This window comes from Gopherus flavomarginatus, chromosome 6 (genome assembly GCF_025201925.1).
Source record: "Gopherus flavomarginatus isolate rGopFla2 chromosome 6, rGopFla2.mat.asm, whole genome shotgun sequence".
Taxonomy (NCBI): Eukaryota; Metazoa; Chordata; order Testudines; family Testudinidae; genus Gopherus; species Gopherus flavomarginatus.
In genome coordinates this window covers 78,271,064-78,289,546 of record NC_066622.1, presented here as the reverse complement: position 1 = coordinate 78,289,546, position 18,483 = coordinate 78,271,064, and the positions used below count along the sequence as shown (strand labels likewise).

The following is an 18,483-nucleotide window of genomic DNA, read 5'->3' as shown; positions in this document are numbered from 1 at the left end:
TCCTCTCTCAGAAGCAGGTGGCACCAGTTCACTGCGGCCCCCAGGGCGGGGGTGTGTGTGTGTGGAGTCAGAGGGCTCTGTGCATTGCCCTTGCCTCCAGGCACCGCCCCCCCCCTTGGAGCTCCCATTGGACGGGAATGAGGAAACACAGCCAATGGGAGCTTCGGGGGAGGTACCTGGAGGCGTGGCAAGGGTAGCGCATGCGGATCCTTCCATCTCCCCGCCCCCCCAGGGACTGCAGCGCTTCCTGGAGCAGCATGGCATGGGGCCAGGGCAGGCATGCAGGGAGCCTTCCTTGACCCCAGTGCATGCCGCTGCCACCGCGGAGCTGCTTTAGGTAAGTGGCGCCGGGCCAGAGCCCAAACCCCACCTGCACCCCAACCACCTGCTCTGAGCCCCCTCCTGCAGTCCACATCCCTCCTGCACCCCTGTCCTGAGCCCCCTCATACACCCCTCCTCTGCCCCAGCCCCTTGCCTTGAACCCCTTCCTGCTCACCGCACCCCCTCTCACATCCTGCACTCCCTCCTGCACCCCTTCCCCAGCCCTGCATACAATTTTCCCCACCCAGATTTGGCCCTCACCCCAAAAAGTTTGCCTACCCCTGCACTACAGTGTCAGTGGAAGGGCTTCTCCTGTCATCATAGCTACCACCTCTTGGGGGAGCTGCAGCTGCACTCCTGGATCCCTGTAAGTGTATAAAAGCCCTTGGATCTCTGCACTTCCATTTCTCATCTGTAAAACTGGGATAAGTACTTCTACCTCACAGGGGCGTTGTGAGGATAAATAAATTCAAGACTGAGAGGTATTTAAATATTTTGGTAACAGTGGCATTATAAGTACTTAAGAACCTCTTTTCTTCTAGGGTGCAGATCTTGCTGTAGTTCTTCATAGGACCTTAAAACCATAAAGCCTCCCAAAAATATAGCTTGTGCCAAATGTGATAGTTGGCTTTTTAAGTGGGATATTCCATAGCAAGCTCACTAAACCTGTGCTCTGTGATTCTACTGACTACCACTTGATTTCCGGGCAAAATTATAACACTGCTAACATTGTAGCTAAGAACATCTGAATTGTTTTAATTATTTCCTATGTTCGTGAGGCTGCCTCTCTCCGCACATTTCCACAGTATTTGAGATATTTGAACTCTGGTTTACATGGGGCTGCTAGAATGTGTTTTAACTGAGGGTGCTCCAGACCCAAATGTACTCCTCACCCTCTAGTGCACCAAACCCTAGAGTAGGTGGCCTTCAGGGTAAGTTGCTATTCTGTTTTTTTTCCGGAGCAGGGGGTTGGCTGGGTGGGGTTTTAGAAGTGACTGCTGCCAAGAAGCATTGAATCAATTTGTAATAGTGTTTAATTAAAAAAAAAAACAACACTTTATTCATGTCCTCAGGGACTTCTGATAGCACACTTTAAAAATCTAAAAATGTAATGGCATTCTGTATGCAGAAATTAATGGTGTAGAAGGAGAATTGCCTTTTTTTTCCGTTGCAGCATATTGACACAGGGTCAGTCTTGAATAATTGATTTGTCACTGTAATAGATTCTAAATAGTGTAACTTTTTAAAGCAATATCTCAAGATTTGACATGATTACTTGCTAAATAGTAACTGGATAGTCACTTCACAAATCTCCACTGATGTAATAATTAAAGTCTAGTTTTATTTTTCCCTTCCATGGCAGGCCTAGTCCAAAACCAAGTCATGATTATGAAAGATTGAAGATCCAGTGTATGAAAGCCATGTCAGACCTACAGTCTCTACAGAATCAACATACCAAGACACTAAAAAGATGTGAAGAAGCAGCCAAAGAGGCAGATTTTTATCAGTAAGTAACACAAAAAAGGTAGGGGTGAAAACTTTCTCTTCAGTGGTTCACGAGCAGTGCTTAGACAAGTTTACTAGTGCTGTAATTTAGTGCTGGTCTGCCAAGAGTGTTTATCTGGTCGATCTTGAGATATTGGATCTTTTAAAATATGGCAATTTTAAATTACATCATCCTTGCCATCGTCTTGCTTCTCTTACTGTTTTAATAGCAACATTTTGTGATCTTCTACAGTCAAAGGTTTTTATTATTTTATTTATTTCACCTACTGCGAAAGGTGAAGTTCTGTGATTTCGGAAGGGGAAAAGCATTGGTTTTGATCTTTAGGGATCTTTTAATAGCAACTTCTAAAGCCAGGATGGAATTGCAGTTTAGTGGAATGGAGCAAGGCAAACTAGTAACTAAAGTATGAGTGAGATCAGATATTTCATGATCCAGCCAGTCTAAAAATAAAAGGTGGGATTTTTAAATGGATTCTGCATTGGCCTGACTCCACTTCCATTGAAATCAATGGGAGCTTTAACACTTTGAGAGCAGAGTTAGACCATCAATGAGCACTTGTGAAAATGTGAAGTTGTGGGGAGAAGTTACCTGCGTCTGTTTGTTGCTCTGATGATGATCAAGATATTGGACTCAAAACCAGGTACTGGTGCAACAATGAATGTGACATGTACATGATCTTAGACCCGTTTAATTTTTATTAACTGGAAAGGTATTCACCTTACAGAGAAAAAAAGAGGCAAATATTATGTTGGAATTAGCTTTAAGACTAATGTTCTCTAATGGGGCACTATGCAGAATTGATAAGTTTATAACAAGCTGGGAAAGACATTGTCTGATTTGGCTGGCTTAGTACTGTAGCTCTTACACCGTCAGCAGGCAAAATTTGAAAAAATGTTAGTAAAAAAGTCACCATGTGCAAACTAAGTGAACTGCATGGATTTTTGCCGGGGAGATTTGTTGATCCCGTCTGTCCACTTGATTTTGCTTTGAAGAAGGGAAAATGGAGGAACAATAGAAGATCCTTGCAACACACTGTGTTACCCCTTTATACCTTTGTCATTATCTAAGGGTCCTTCAGAAGTGGTTTGTTTCCTATTTATTAGATGTCAGTTCCATGAGATCACGAGCTGGATACACTCTGTCCTTAGTTCTCTTTCCAAGTTGTTCTGCTTGCTAATAAATTCTAGATGAAACTACAGATATCTTTATTTTTAGTCAGATCCCCGTAACTGCTTCTTCTGTGCACGTGCAAGGCTAATGTAAAATGTTTGCACTCCTTGAAGTGATGATAGAATTTTATTTCCCTCATTTGCAAACCACAGTTCTATAATCTCTGATTATAATGTTTTGTGTTGGTTATGTTTTATATCAGTACGAAGGGATTTTAAGGATTTAAATTTTACTTGTTGGGGACAAAAGGCTGTTGAGAGTGATTATTCTATTGTAATTGCACTCACGTACACAAGTACACTAAGAATATAATTTTCTCTGAGGAACAGCAGTTTTGGCTTTTACAAAATGACAAATGCAAGGCAATAGCACATTTTTATGCTTGCACTAAGTACTGTATAAGACTAGGTACTCTGAGGCTATCTGGCCAGAAAAAAAACCAGCATTTTTTATTGTCTCAGAGGTAAGCCCACTTTTCCCCAAAATGAACTTTTATTAAAATTTGGATAAGTAGACTCCTTACCTGCCACTTCAGATAGACCTGTGGGCCTCCCCTCTTCCCGCTCTCTCCTCCCATAGTAGCTCAAATTAAAAACACATCCTTGGGCATCAAAGAATCCTGTGGCACCTTATAGACTAACAGACGTTTTGGAGCATGAGCTTTCGTGGGTGAAGACACATCTGACGAAGTGGGTATTCACCCACGAAAGCTCATGCTCCAAAATTGTGGGATCCACCAAATCCTGCGGTCTTTTTGGGTCCTGGTTTCTTTACATTTAAAAATCAACATGCTTTAGGATAGAGCAGGGGTAGGCAACCTATGGCATGTGTGCCGAAGGCGGCATGCGAGCTGATTTTCAGTGGCACTCACACTGCCCGGGTCCTGGCCACCAGTCCGGGGGGGCTCTGCATTTTAATTTAATTTTAAATGAAGCTTCTAAACATTTTGAAACCTTATTTACTTTACATACAACAATAGTTTAGTTATATATTATAGACTTCTAGAAAGAGACCTTCTAAAAAGGTTAAAATGTATTACTGGCACACGGAATCTTAAATTAGAGTGAATAAATGAAGACTCGGCACACCACTTCTGAAAGGTTGTCGACTCCTGGGATAGAGTATGCCCAGCAGTGTTTCCCAAGTCGGGAATGTGAGACACCTTGGATGCAATGGCAGCTAAGGCTCAGCAGGAATCTTGTCTGCCATGTCTGTTAAGCCCTTTTTGACTGGTTCCTCTTAGTCAGTGATTCTCAAACTTTCGTACTGGTGACCCCTTTCACACAGCAAGCCTGATGTGACATCTCCCCTTATAAATTAAAAAAACATTTTTATATATTTAACACCATTATAAATGCTGGATGCAAAGCGGGGTTTGGGGTGGAGGCTGACAACTCACGACCCCCCCCATGTAATAACTTGTGACCCCGTGACGGATCCCAACCCCCAGTTTGAGAGCCCTGCTCTAAGTTGAATGAAGACTAATGGGGAGCTAGAGGCCTATTATTAGGGTGTTAGGTGTTTCTGGGAAAGACACAGCTTGCCAAGGAATTTGCTAAGTTTAGAACCAAGCCTTACTCAACTATAGATATTTTTTGCGCTATGAATTTATCTTAGTATGTGTCGTGCAGACTCTGAGTTTAGTGAGTTCTGGATGCTGAACCAAAATCTTGAAAGTTTGGCACTACCCTGGTTTCAACAAAACTTTTATCCAAGTTGGCCTGTGATTTCAAGTGACTAGTTATTTTGGATGTCTAATCCAAGACACCTAATTTTGAGGCCTATGCATAAAATCATGTTTGTCCTGTGAATTATTCTTGAAGCTATTTTGGAGTAGGTGGAGCTCTCTAGTCGGGGTTGACTTTAACATTGTTGTCATAAACAGATAAGTAAAAATTAATAGAACAAAAGTGCTTCATATCTCTTTTGCCTGGAAAGGGTTAATAAGAACAGTGAGCCTGGTTGTCACCTGACCAGAGGACCAATCAGAGGACAGGATACTTTCAAATCTTGAGGGAGGGAAGTTTTTGTGTGGGCTGTTAGTGTTTGGTGGTTGTTCACTCTGGGGGCTCAGAGGGACCAGACGTGCAACCAGGTTTCTCTCCAATCTCTCTGATACAGGCTCTTATAAGTTCAGAATAGTGAGTACTAGGTAGATAAAGCGAGTCAGGCTTATGGTGGTTTTCTTTAGTTGCAAATGTGTATTTGGTTGGAAGGAGTTCAAATTTGTATTTTGCTGAAAGGATTTTAATTTGTACTTGTATACTTAGGCTGGGAAGGTATTCCCAGTGTATATAGCTGAAAGACCCTGTACCTATTCCATTTTTTAAATTTACAAAGATAATTTTTACTGTTTTTTCTTTCTTTCTTTAAAAGTTTCTTGTTTAAGAACCTGATTGTTTTTTTTATTCTGGTGAGACCCCAGGGGACGGGGTCTGGATTCACCAGGGAATTGGTGGGGAGAAAGGAGGGAAAGGGGAGAGAGAGGCTAATTTCTCTCTGTGTTAGGATTACTGTCTCTCTCAGGGAAGGTCTAGGAGGGGGAGAGAGGAGGAAGGGGGGAAGGTGCATTTTCCTCTCTGTTTAAGATTCAAGGAGTTTGAATCACAGTGATCTTCCAGGGTAACCCAGGGAGGGGAAACTTGGGAGCGGCAACGGTGAGGGAAAGGGTTTACTTTCCTTGTGTTAAGATCCAGAGGGTCTGGGTCTTGGGGGTCCCCGGGCAAGGTTTTGGGGGGACCAGAGTGTACCAGGCACTGGAATTCCTGGTTGGTCGCAGCGCTACAAGTACTAAGCTGGTAATTGAGCTTAGAGGAATTAATGCTGGTACCCCATCTTTTGGACACTAAGGTTCAGAGTGGGGAATTATACCATGACAATTGTATTAATTGTGGTAGCATCTAGGAGCCCCAGTCATGGTCCAGGACCCCATTGTGCTAGGTGCAGTACAAATACAAAACCAAAAAGCCTGCCCCAAAGAACTTGCAATCTAAGTAAAATCTGAATAGCAGATCTGAGACCAGTCAAACCCAGGTGTAAGGATTACATATGTTTAGTCTTGTAAAAATAATTTACCAAAGGCTTAATTTTTTGCCTGAATTATTGCCACATTTTTTTGTTTGATTTGTGTAAGCTCTCCATTGGGTTATTTTGTACAGGAAATGTAGCTCACTTATTGCTTATGAAAGAAGTGGGAGTACAAAGTGCACTTATAGAACAGTTCTACAGATTTTTTTTAATTGTAAATTTGATTCCAATCATTTAAAAACAAAAAAGAAAGAAAGAGAAATAGAAACTACAGGCAGCAGCAATTTTATCATAGGGACTTTGAACAGTTCCCTGGTAGGTGTGAGAGTTAGGTCTGAATCACTTTGTTTCAACAATAAAACCTGACCACATCCTATTGTCTTTCTTTTCTCTAAACTGCAACTTAATACCATTTAATTATATCTCTTGGTCTGCTCCAACAGCAATCTGTACTGCTGTACTGAATTAGAGTTTGAATTATATCCTCAATAATGTGACTTAGTTGTGATTTTAAATGTGAATATAAACCTGTCAACAATTATAAGCAGTATACCCAATTTGGGATAACAACAGGTAGCTTTACCTGCTTAGAAGTGTTGCAAAATATTTTTGAAACAAAAGCAAATGAGCAGAAAGCTTTTTCTAGTCCACTGATGTCTTGTTCTATTGTATTGTATTGTTTTGTTCAAATATGCAGCTAATTTATTTTGCCTAGAAGATCTTGTATGCCCAGGGACACAGTTTCTGTGCCTGTTTAGCAGTTTCCTTGTTGAAATGGTCTACTGGGTAGGCTGCTTGTTCTGCATAAATCTGTAATATATCTGTTTTAATGCTGCACAGAGCTTTCAAATCACTTAACTCCAGAAGGTCTCTGGTTGTGCTGCCTGTCTTTCGTCCATAGGATTTAGATGGCATTTGGAATGTTCAGATCTGAAGAAATGAGTTAGTTAATTTCATCTGCCTTTTTTAATTTGAAACTTTGACTTAGTTTGATATGGATTAGTGTATCTGCATGAAAAGGGCTTCCTGTGAAGTTTTCATCTAAGTGCTTTTTCTTGGTGACATTCTAGTACCTTGCATAGTCGACTGCTGAGTGACCAGTCACAGTTGAAGGAGGACATGGATACCTTGAAGAGGAAGAATACGCAGTTGGTGCGAGAGCATAACCATCTCCAGCAATCATGTGAGGAAATGAAGAGACTTCATGATGAGGATCAGAAAGAGATAACAGACCTACGCAGCCAGCAACAGCAGGTAGCCTGCAGCTCTTGGCACGAATGCTTTGAGCGGCTGTTTAATGTTTTCATGGAATGTAAAGTATTGCATGGCTGGCATACCACTTGCCTTTCTTTTTACCATTGAACCAATTGGAGTGATTTTCCCTATACATCATATATCTGACAGCGCAACTCACAAAACTGCCATTTAAAACACAATGATAGTGTGTACATTTAATTATCACTGTTCTCTGATAAGTGACTCTCTAAAATTGATCTTGTGTGTGGTTCCTTCTTCCTTGTGTTTCAGTGACTCTGGATCTAGTGTCTTTCAGTTAGAAAAATCTTTACTTTTAAAACCTGCAAACTTGGATCTGCAATATGAAATGTCTTTCGGCCTCTAATAGGATGAGGAGTTCACTACTTGCCTCTCCCAAAAAACCCAAAAGGAGACTACTTACTCCCCCGTAGTTTAGCAGTGTCAGCTGGGATTGACTGGGAGCTTTGATGTGTGTGAGGGGAATTTCGGCATGGGGACGTGCAAGGAGGAGGAAGGGTATGGATTGCTGTGGATTGAGGTTATGATGAGTTGATTTGGGGGAAAGGAGAGAACAGTGTGTGTGAGAGAGGGAATAAGGACTGGAAGAGATGAATAGGCTCATAGACTTTAAAGTCGGGAGAGACCATCATGATCATATAGCCTTACTACCTTCACATTGCAGGCCACAGAACCTTACCCACTCACTTCTGAACTAGACCTCTAACCTCTAGTGGAACTACTGACATCCTCAAATCATGATTTAAAGACTTCAAGTTACAGAGAATCCACCATTTACACCAGTTTTTAAACCTGTAAATGACTCGTGCCCAGTGCTGCAGAGGAAGGCAAAACAACCAAAACCCCAGGGTCTCTGCCAGTCTGACCCCAGGGAAAGTTCCTTTCCAACCCCAAATTTGGCAGTGAGTTAGACCCTGAGCATGTGGGCAAGACCCACCAACCGGACCCCTGGGAAAGAATTCTTGGCAGTAACTCAGAGCCCTCCCTATCTAGTGTCCCATTACTGGCCATTGAAGATATTTGCTGCTAGCAGTTGCAGATTGGCTATATGCCATTGTAGGCAGTCTCCTCATACCATCTCCTCCGTAAACTTATCAAGCCCAGTCTTGAAGACAGTTAGGTGTTTTGCCCCTACTGCTTCATTTTGGAAGCTGTTCCAGAACTTCAGTCCTCTGATGAGTAGAAACCTTAATCTAATTTGCAGCCTGAACTTGTTGATGGCCAATTTATATCCATTTGTTTCTGTGTCCACATTAGCACTTAACTTAAATAACTCCTTTCCTTTGCTGGTATTTATTCTGGAATGGAGAGACTGTGAGGATAGGAAGGAGAAGACACTGTATAAAGAGAGAAATATGAAAAGTAGGAAAACAAGGGAATCCATTATTAGACATTACGGACAAGTTAGACTGAGGGACAACTTAAGGAACATATGAGAAGACTTGCCAAGACGTTCTTTTCATTTAATAGATATTTTCTCTCATATGCATAGATGATCTAGGCATAGAACGTATGGATTGTTATCAGGTAACAAAAAATCCACATTCTTTTAAACTCTCCTCAATCAGCCAGAGGCAGATATTAAATATACCTTCTGAGACATTACTCAGAGTGCCTGTGTCTGTCTGCATCTACCAGCCCATCCTTGCTCTTACAGATTGGTTGCCCTTTTACAAGTACCTTCCTTTGTGTAGCCTTAGAATCCAGTGTAAAATCTGTTTACCAGTGAGTTGTGGATCTACCTTGTTTATAATTGCTCTGTATGCTCCCCTCCTTGTTTGCCAGTAAAATAAAAGGGAGCTGTCCCTTAGAATCTTAGTTAAAAAATCACTGGCTTTAATTTATCTGTACTAGTAGGAAAAAATTTGAAGCATCAATTAATTGTAAAGAGGAATTGGGATTACATAAACTGTTAAATAAGAAGGACTTTTGACATCAACAGACCCAAATGTCTGAGTTTAACACTGATTTATAGTTTGAAGGGACATAGTCATTTTAAAACTTCTGTGTTTTAAAAATGAGTGCCTAAACGTAGGCTCCTAAATTCATATTTAAGACCCCAAATAAGTGGCCCAATTCTCAGAAATGCTGAGCACTCAGCTCTGTGCATCTGTTCCAAAGCCCTTTGAAGTCAGTGGAAATACTGATTGTGGCCCATCCTGAAAAGACAATGGATATGACTACTTTTGGCTACATGAGTATTTTGGGTGCAGGTGTTTGGTTTGGTCTGGTATTTTTGGGGATAGGAATTTATATATAAATATGTTACTGTAACCTCATTTCAACCCTTAGGCTAAATTTCAGCCTTAAGAGACTTATAATTGAATTACATACCTCTTAACTTAAGGGTTTACAATGAAAACACAACACAAGTTACAGCATCGCTTTCTGCCAGAATAACAGTGAATTAAAGCATATCAGTGCTGACTTGATAATTTTGGGCACGTTGTTAATAGTTAACTGTTGATTGTTTATTCATCATTCTTGAACAGCGTATCATACCCATAGTAACGAAGTTGAGAGCATTTTTAAAATAAAACTGTTCTTAGAGTTGACCCTTTCCTAATATGAAGAAAGAACTCTGGATAATTATAATTTTTAGTCATGCTAAATCTAATTTAAAGGCTTATAATAATGAAAAAAGAATGGCTTTGTCCCTTGATCTTTAGGTATTTCTTGGGACAGGAATAGCCATGGACATGCAAAAGTGCAGCCTGTGTTTATATTGTAAAAGTACCACAAAAAATGAGTGGCAGTTTTTTTTCTCCCAGTGACACCTTTAAAGGTTAGGGGAATGATTGAACAAAGTTTGGTTATTTAGGTTCACAGACACTATTCAGTTAGAACAATGCTACAGGTTGATTAATGCTTTTAAACTTCAAACTTAAAAGAAGAGCTTTGCAGGGATGAAATAATGGCTGTTTCTAACAATTAAGCAGTCTCAACACCAAGGTGCTTGGTTTTTTAATCTTAGTAAAGTTCACACGCTAGAGAGAAAAATAGGCAAAATAGGCTGGCAGAAAAAACAACCTGGAAGTGGCAGAGAGTCCATGGTTCCTTTACAGAAAAGGGATCATTTAGTTAGAACAGTTACAGTAACATGTAGAATGGCTGAATAGATGGCTTTGCCTAACTCTGTGGGCTGATTCATGAGACAGCCTTTAAAGTCAAATGGTTAAGCTTCAGAAGCAAAGTCTATACAAACAAAAATAATTACTTGCCAGGCTTGAAGGGTAACAGTCAAAATAAGCTATACAGACTGAGGTGTTTACCATGTTTTTAGTTGGATTTTTTTGGTTTGTTTCTTTATGAGTGTTCTTTGTATTTTGTCTTGCTCGTTTCCTCTGATATCAGGTTAACTTGAAGGGGTGCTCCTATACATCTTTGTATATGAAACAATTGGGACTACAGAAGTTTGGATTTTTATTTCCTGCTCTGCTATACTGCAGACTTGCTATGCGAGTTTGGTCAAGTCACTTACCCTTTCTGTGCCTTAGTTTCTCACTCTGTAAAATGGTGATGTGAAACCTACCACAGAATGGCATTAGCTTCAATGTTTGTCCAGCAGTTGGAGATTCTTTGATGGGAAGTACAGCATAAAGTCGGAGTGTTATTACTATCATTTATTTTTGCAAAATAATTCAATATTGTGCAAACTTCATCATTACCCTTTTCAAGGAAATTTTGTTACTCTGACAGTGAGAAACGTGCGTGGCTCCTTTTCTTGGTGTGTCAGTGTGAATCATGTTGTCCTGAAGGAATGTCAGCAGTCTTATCTCAGTCTTTGTCACTTTGCATCTGGATTAATCTAATTCTATTTTTGACGGTCTCTCTGACGTGTCATGCCATCGCCAGACTATAGCAAAACATAGCAGCCCAACTGCTTGAGAAACAAAAACTGTTGATCAAATGACTCCTACTCTGTGGGGTTGTCCTTGATTTCCTGTACAGCAGCTGCCTGGCCTTTACGTTTCTACTGCTCACGTATGAGGTTTTCGTTGCCATGGCTGTACCCTTAGGTCCAGCTTGGACTATTTACTCTTCCTCATATTGGAGCTTTGGATGGGAGATCTTCCTTATTACTGCCCTTCCTGTTTGTGGCATTTTCTCTTTTCTTCCCTTCCTCCCTCCAAACCCCATTTGCATTTTAACCTTTGACTAAGTTTAAAATAAACTCCTGCTATGTTTGGTCTTGTCTTTTCTCTTTCAGTTTACTTAAGCTGATAGTTGTTTAAGACATCGTCAATGAGAAAGGGCCCCATACATATTAGGTTGTGAGAAAATGTTTGCTTCTGTCTGAGAGTTTCAAATATTCTGCCCCTAAGTTTGGTTTCAGTACTATTTGTTTGTTTTTCAGAACTTGTTTTTCTTGGACAGTTCATTTCCAGCTGCTTCTCCAAGAGGCTAGATGTCTCAGTGTAAAGAGGATCCTGAGCATGTGTAGAAGCAGCAGGAATTAAGGAGCCATCAGTGACTATAATTAGGGCTCCATGTCTGTCTCAGAGGTCACGGAAGTAATGGATTCCGTTACTTTCCGCGGCCTCTGTGACTTCTGCAGCGGACAGTGTGGCTGACCCCAGGGCCTCCCAAGCAGCTGGCTCCAAGGACAGCCACACCAGCTGCTGCTGGAGTGGCTCTGCAGCCACTTGTATGAGCGGCCCTGTAGCCAACTGCTCTGGTTGCTGCTCGGTTGGCCCCGGGCAGCTGGCCCTGGGGATGACCAAAGCAGCGGTCCCAGGGGCAGCTGGAACAGCCACTTCTCGGCAGCCCCATCAGCTGGTGCCACTGCCCACCCCCGGGCAGCAACACTCCCCTCCCCAAGATTTAGTTGGGGTATTTTTAGCAGAGGTCAAGGACAGGTCAAGGGCCATGAATTTTTGTGTATTGCCTGCGACCTGTCCATGACTTTTGTCCATACTCATGACTAAATGGTAGCCTTAACTACACCTCTACCCCGATATGTGACCCGATATAACACGAATTCGAATATAACGCGGTAAAGCAGCAGCGCTCCAGGGGGACCGAGGCTGCGCATTCCGGCGGATCAAATCAAGTTCAATATAATGCAGTTTCACCTGTAACGTGGTAAGATTTTTTGGCTCCCAAAGGCAGTGTTATATCGAGGTAGAGGTGTATAATTGCCAAGAGAGTGTTGGGCAATTGCAAATGGTATCCTAGTAGTCTGTGTGATCATGAACAGAAGGGGAAGTGATCCATAAGATTGCTCTCTGTATTTGTGGTCCTTGCAACGAAACTGTCAGCACTCTTTCCTTAGAGCAGTGGTGGACCACCTGCAGCCCACAGGTCGCATGCAGCCTGTCATGGTAATTCGCTGGCGGGCCGCCAGACAGTGCCAGCAGCTCCCAGTAGTTGGGGTTCACTGCTCCCAGCCAATGGGAGCTGCGGGAAGTATTTTATGAAAGTATTCCTTTTAAGTTTCTTTAGTACCCTCCTTAAATGCATCTAAACTTTAGGCTAGATTCAACCCTTTTAAACATAACACAATGTTTTTAGGAGCAAAATAATCTAGCTATGGGTAGCTTTCTGAACAAATGCTTCTTTACTAGATGTTTTTTAGATGAAATAATGATGAATATTGAAATGCATGACTGTATGTAAATCTTACCCAGCCTAGCCTTGTATCTCTTGAAACTTAGGTTATTTGAGTTTGAGTTGTCATTGTGAGTGAGAGTGATAAAATGAAGCATTATCACTGTTATCACAGCTTCCAAAGTCATGTTTTGGAGGAGTGTTTTATAATTTGGCAGTTGAAATGTGGAGAAGTTGTTATCAATATTTATTCAACTAGTAGTAGCAAACTAAGTTTGATATCTCCTTGTCTAGTGTTGTGTGTGTTGATTTTTTTTTTATTTAGATTGCTTGTGTATAGCAAAACAGTTTTTATAGGACTATTGATATAGTCATGTTTTTTCCATCTAAATTTATTGAATGTGAGTATTACCAACCTGAAGGTAAGAACCTTGTATGTAGAGATTTCCTTTTCAAAATGGCCTAATTCAACTTAAATGTTTTTTCTTGGACATTGAGTTTGAGGGGACAAGTAGCTGTAAGCAAAAAAATTACGTAGTGTTCATATATTAACAGGTCTCCTAAGATATTCATATTACTTAAAAACAAGTGAAAAGTCTCTTATGTCTACCTCTTACTGAAATTATCCTTTTGTTTCTTTCTTAGGTTATGAAACAGAATGGATCCTCAGAGATACTAAATAAACTCTATGATACAGCAATGGACAAGCTAGAAGGTGTGAAAAAGGATTATGATGCGTTAAGGAAACGGTACAATGAGAAGATAACAAGCCACAATACAGAACTTAGCCGGCTAGAACAGATTGAGGAGGAGAACAGGCGTCTTCAGAAGCAGATTGACATGTTAATGAAACAGAGGGACACAGCAATACATGTCCAGCAGCAGTATTCCTCCTCTCTTAGAAGGTATAGGCAGCTTTTGGTGGTTATTGTACTTTGTGTAGGCGATACCAATTCTGCTGCAAGTAGCATTATAAAAAGATGTTTAGACAAATACTGGTTTATGTTACCATTTGTGTGTCTACAGTGGAAGGCCCTTAATGAGTATACAAAAAACTCCAGCCACCACCATGCACAACTTCAGGGACTAAAAATCGTTGAGAGTAAATGATTGTCCTGCCCAACCTTTTCCAGGATTATGTTTTTATCTATATGAAATCCTGTAAAAACTGTCCTTTGGTTCATCTAAGAGAACTTGTGGTTCATAATGGTATTCTTCCCTCTGAGCTGTATTTGACTCCTATCTAAGAAGAGTCAATTGTACATTCAAGGATATATTAGGTGTTATCAAACCTGAAATGTTTGGGGCTTTGTTTGCTGGGTTTAATGAACTCGACTCAATAGATGATGAATCCATTGTAGCATAAACATAGGCTGCCAGGTAGAGTTCTTGTTCTGGGAGTGGAGTTTTCGCTAATGAAGAGGGCCCCATGCCTGGAGAAACATTTACAGCACCATGAAGGTTATCTTAGACTGCGTGCTGGTCTCCAGTGGTGCAGCAACCTGACCACATCATTGGTTAGAGTCTGCTAAACAGAAGCCCTCGAGGGTGTGCCTTCACTAGGAAACTTCTGACCTGTTCTTTAGCAGGGCTTTCAGCTGGGTAATGCCAGCACAGAGTGGGCACAGGCATTTTTAGCACCATGTCATCTATCTCTACCCTGCGCCTGGCTTATGCTAGAGCTGAATGCTTAAAAGGGGGTCAGAAATGTACAAGTGTAGAAAAGGCCTGAAAAGGATGTGTATGGGTGAGTTGTGGGTGCCATGGGTTTTTCCTGCCGTAAGTTAGGGATAACCGCATTCCTTATCAGAATCAGAGCTGAAAGTCTAAAATTCTTTCTCACGGTTTTCCAAGTTCCTCCCATCATCCGTGAACACAGAACTCTCTGTTAGCTGGTATGAGGGCTGTGGCATGGACACATTTGTATTGCCATTTATGTATCTGTGATGCATCAGAAGTTTAAAAGAACGTTTTATACACTGCTTTGTTTACTCCTGGAAATGTGCAAAAGCTTAACATGCAGTAGTGAGCAGTGGGGGAACTCTGGTTGCATTGACAAAGGCTTGGTGACAGATGTTACGGTCCTGTCCTATAGGACTCCTCTTTAGAGAGGAAGTAAATTTTATATGCAGACTTCTGTTTAAATTCTAGAATCTACTTGCTTGGGGAGTTGCATAATATACTGACTTTTAATGAGGCATATGGAATACTCTGCTCAAGGCTGGTACTGTATAGTCACTGAAAGAGTCCTAATGAAGAAATGAAGTCTGTTAGTAAATCTATTGTGTTGTGTGGTATGTCAAGTCTGGGGAATTTGAGAAACTGCAGTCCTGTTCCTCAGAAGCATATGGGAAAGCAAGTGTATTGGACCGAGGAACTTTATTTCATGGTTTTTATTAATTTTATATGGTGTGTTTTGTTTTTGTTTCTGGTGCGTTCATGGTTATGGAGGTTTTACCTGTTAGCTCTTTGCTTGTGACTTCTTTTTCCCTCTTCATAACCATTCAATCAAAAATATATTTAACTGAATGGCAAAATTATCATTAAAAACAGCTTGAAAATAATCCTTGTGCATGGTCAGTATATTGCTTTTAAGCATGAAATATTGCTCTTATCAAAATTCATTTTTCAGAGTATCAAATGTACCAAACCTGCAGTTTAGGTTAAAGACTAACTCACTACAAAACTTGCAAACTTCAGCACTTTTTAACTGCAGTTTGGTTTAAAAACATGTTTAAGCAGAGTCTAAATTGCATTTTGTTTGTGTGTAACAAAACATGGCTTGGTAGTCTGAGTGCAGAACACCTTTTTCCTTTCGGCATGGCCCTCAGGATTTTGAACATGGACTAAGTTACCCCTACTATTCCACCTATTGTATGGAGTTGCATCAAAACAGAGACGTGGCATATAGTCTGTCCCCCAGTGAGCACTCTTTGGGAATGGTGGCCAATACCTCAACTTAGTCCTCCTTACAATTTAACTCATCCTCTTTCATAACGGCAGCTGCAAATGCTGCACTGACCCTGTGGACAGAACAGGAAGCCTCTGAGCTGTGAAAGTATGATGCCAGCTGTCTCTTGCTCTTTCTTCCTTGGAGGCACAGAGCAGTCAGCTCAAGGTCAGTTCTGAAGCCTGGTTTTCCACATGGAACTTCATTATATATCTACTCAGCTATCCGTATTATGATAGTTTAACAGATAGAAGAATCCTCTACAGAAGATATGATTTTCCTTCCCCATTTAGATACTTCCTGATGGCTCAGAGCTGTTGGTTGTTTTTTTCTGCTTAAAAATACAGAATCTTCTTTATAGCATGTATCTTCTTTATAGCTGATCATCCGTTTCCGTTCAGCAGATACTGATTTGATTTGATTTTTTCCTTCCCTTCCCCTCTCTGTGACTGTAATGGTGCTTGGAATGCACATAGCCACAAGATTATGCATCATGGATGTGTATCTCACAGGCTTTTAATGTATTGTCTATGCCTGGTTCAATCTCATCCTCATGGTTGCCCACAACTGCAAAAGGAAAAAAAAATAAAGTACTGTATATATACTCATTCATAAGCCAAATATTTTTTGGTAAAAAAGTGATGCATCAAAACAGGGTTCGGCTTATACACGGGTCTACACCAAAATTTGATGATTTTAAACTCTATGGAATCATTGAATTGAATATCTAATACAGGGATCGGCAACCTTTGGCCCACGACTCGCCAGGGTAAGCACCCCTGCGAGCCGGGCCGGTTTGTTAACCTGCCACATCAGCAGGTTCAGCCGATCATGGCTCCCACTGGCCATAGTTTGCCGCTCCAGGCCAATATGGGTGGCAGGAAGCGGCGGCGAGCACATCCTTTGGCTCCGACCTGGAGTGGCGAACCGCGGCCAGTGGGAACTGTGATCGGCCGAACCTGCGGACACTGCAAGTAAATCGGCCCGGCCCTCCAGGGTGCTTACTCTGGTGGGCTGCGGGCCAAAGGTTGCGGATCCTTGATTTAATATATTGTCGTTTTGTTTACCTGGAACGTCTGCAGGCATGGAGCCCCTCAGCTCCCTGTAGCCGCAGTTCTCCATTCCCAGCCAATGACGCGCCACTTCCCGCAGGTCCCATTGGCTGGGAATGGCGAACCGCGGCCACAAGTTGCTGAGGGTCTCCATGCCTGCAGACTCTCCAAGTAAACAAAACGTCCGGACCCGCCAGCGGTTTACCCTGACAGGCCAGGAGCCAAAGTTTTCCAACCCCTGAAATACAGGGTTGACTTATGAAAGGGTCATACAGTTTTTTGCTATTTTTACTTATCTGTTTTATGAACAAACGGGCTAATGAATGAGTATATACGGTAATTAACAGTAGATTTTTCTGTTCTCTACAAACTAGTGGTCTGTAAGAAGATTCTTTAATCTGCACTAATGGCAGGGGAGACGCTTGCAAATTACTGACAGATGTTTCATTAGTGGCATGGAGATGCTTTAAATTTGCAGGTGCCTTCAACTAAATATCTCAGGTAGAGTTCCCTGCTTGCCAGATATGCCCAGAGCCTGGCACAGCCTGACAATCAGGCTAGATCATGCCAAGTGTGTGTGTGAGAACACAGATTATGCCAGAGGCATATAGGAATTGCCATGCTGGATCAGACTAGAAGTCCATTAAGTCAGGTAGCCTGTTTCTGCCATTGGTAATAACTAGATGCTTCAGGAAAAAAGGTGCAAAGAAATCCCTTTGTGTAAAATTATGGAAGAATATGCTCCTAGGAGAAGTTTCTTCTAAACTCCCATCAGTGAGTGGTTGGCTTATATCCTTCATTATTTTTAAAATTCTATCAATATAACTGTGAATGCTCTTATTATTCATATGGACATCAAAGTCTTTTCTGAATCTCACTAAGCTCTTGCCTCTTACACCTTGTGTTAAAAAGAAATGTTTTTTTAAACCAAATTTAAATTTGTTGCCCTTAATTTAGCTGATGTCCCTTTGTTTTCTTATCAAAATAAGGCAAACAGGAGCATCCAAATTACTGTCCTTATCCCCCACATTATTTTCCATGCCTCTGATTTATCTCCTTTCTAAACCATGACACTGATAATTTCCAGTGTCCAGATCTGGGACCCCATTTCTCCTCCCACGCTCGCCTTTGCTATATCCTTTCTGGGATGGAGTGCCCAGAACAGAACACGTTATTTCAGGCAAAAACAGACCATTAATTTCTGTAATGGTGTTTTTCAGTATTATTATTGATCACATTTTATATACATTGTAACATTTTTATTCGCTTTATTTTTACTGCTTCTTTGCGTCAAGTGCATGTTTTTACTGTTTTAATTACAAATCTTTAGTTGCAACTACCTGGCCCTTCTCAATCCCTAAATGGATTCTGGCCAGGTGGGACAGGAGTTTGGGGAATGGGGGAGGGGCTCCTGGGACAGAAATGATTGGAAAGGACTGCACTAATACACTAAAGGCTTGTCTCCACATGCATCACTGCTGTAGCACTTTAGTGAAGATGCTACTGTGAGAGGCAGTAGTTAGGCCAATGGGAGAAACTCTCTCTTCGATATTTGCAGTCTACGCTGGGGGTGTGGTCAGTATAACTGTCGCTTGTGGGTGTGGATTTCTCACACCCCTGAGAGACGTAGT

General features: G+C 41.4%; 1 protein-coding gene across 1 annotated transcript in view; it reads left to right on the top strand.

Annotated features, from left to right (window-relative positions):
* DLG5 (discs large MAGUK scaffold protein 5) overlaps window positions 1–18,483 on the top strand; it is a 197,981-nt gene that overhangs the window by 114,190 nt on the left and 65,308 nt on the right. Inside the window, exons 4-6 of the mRNA XM_050959879.1 lie at window positions 1,685–1,828; window positions 7,096–7,279; window positions 13,496–13,755. Of these exons, the coding sequence (XP_050815836.1) occupies window positions 1,685–1,828; window positions 7,096–7,279; window positions 13,496–13,755 (588 nt within the window). The remainder of the gene's footprint in view (window positions 1–1,684; window positions 1,829–7,095; window positions 7,280–13,495; window positions 13,756–18,483) is intronic.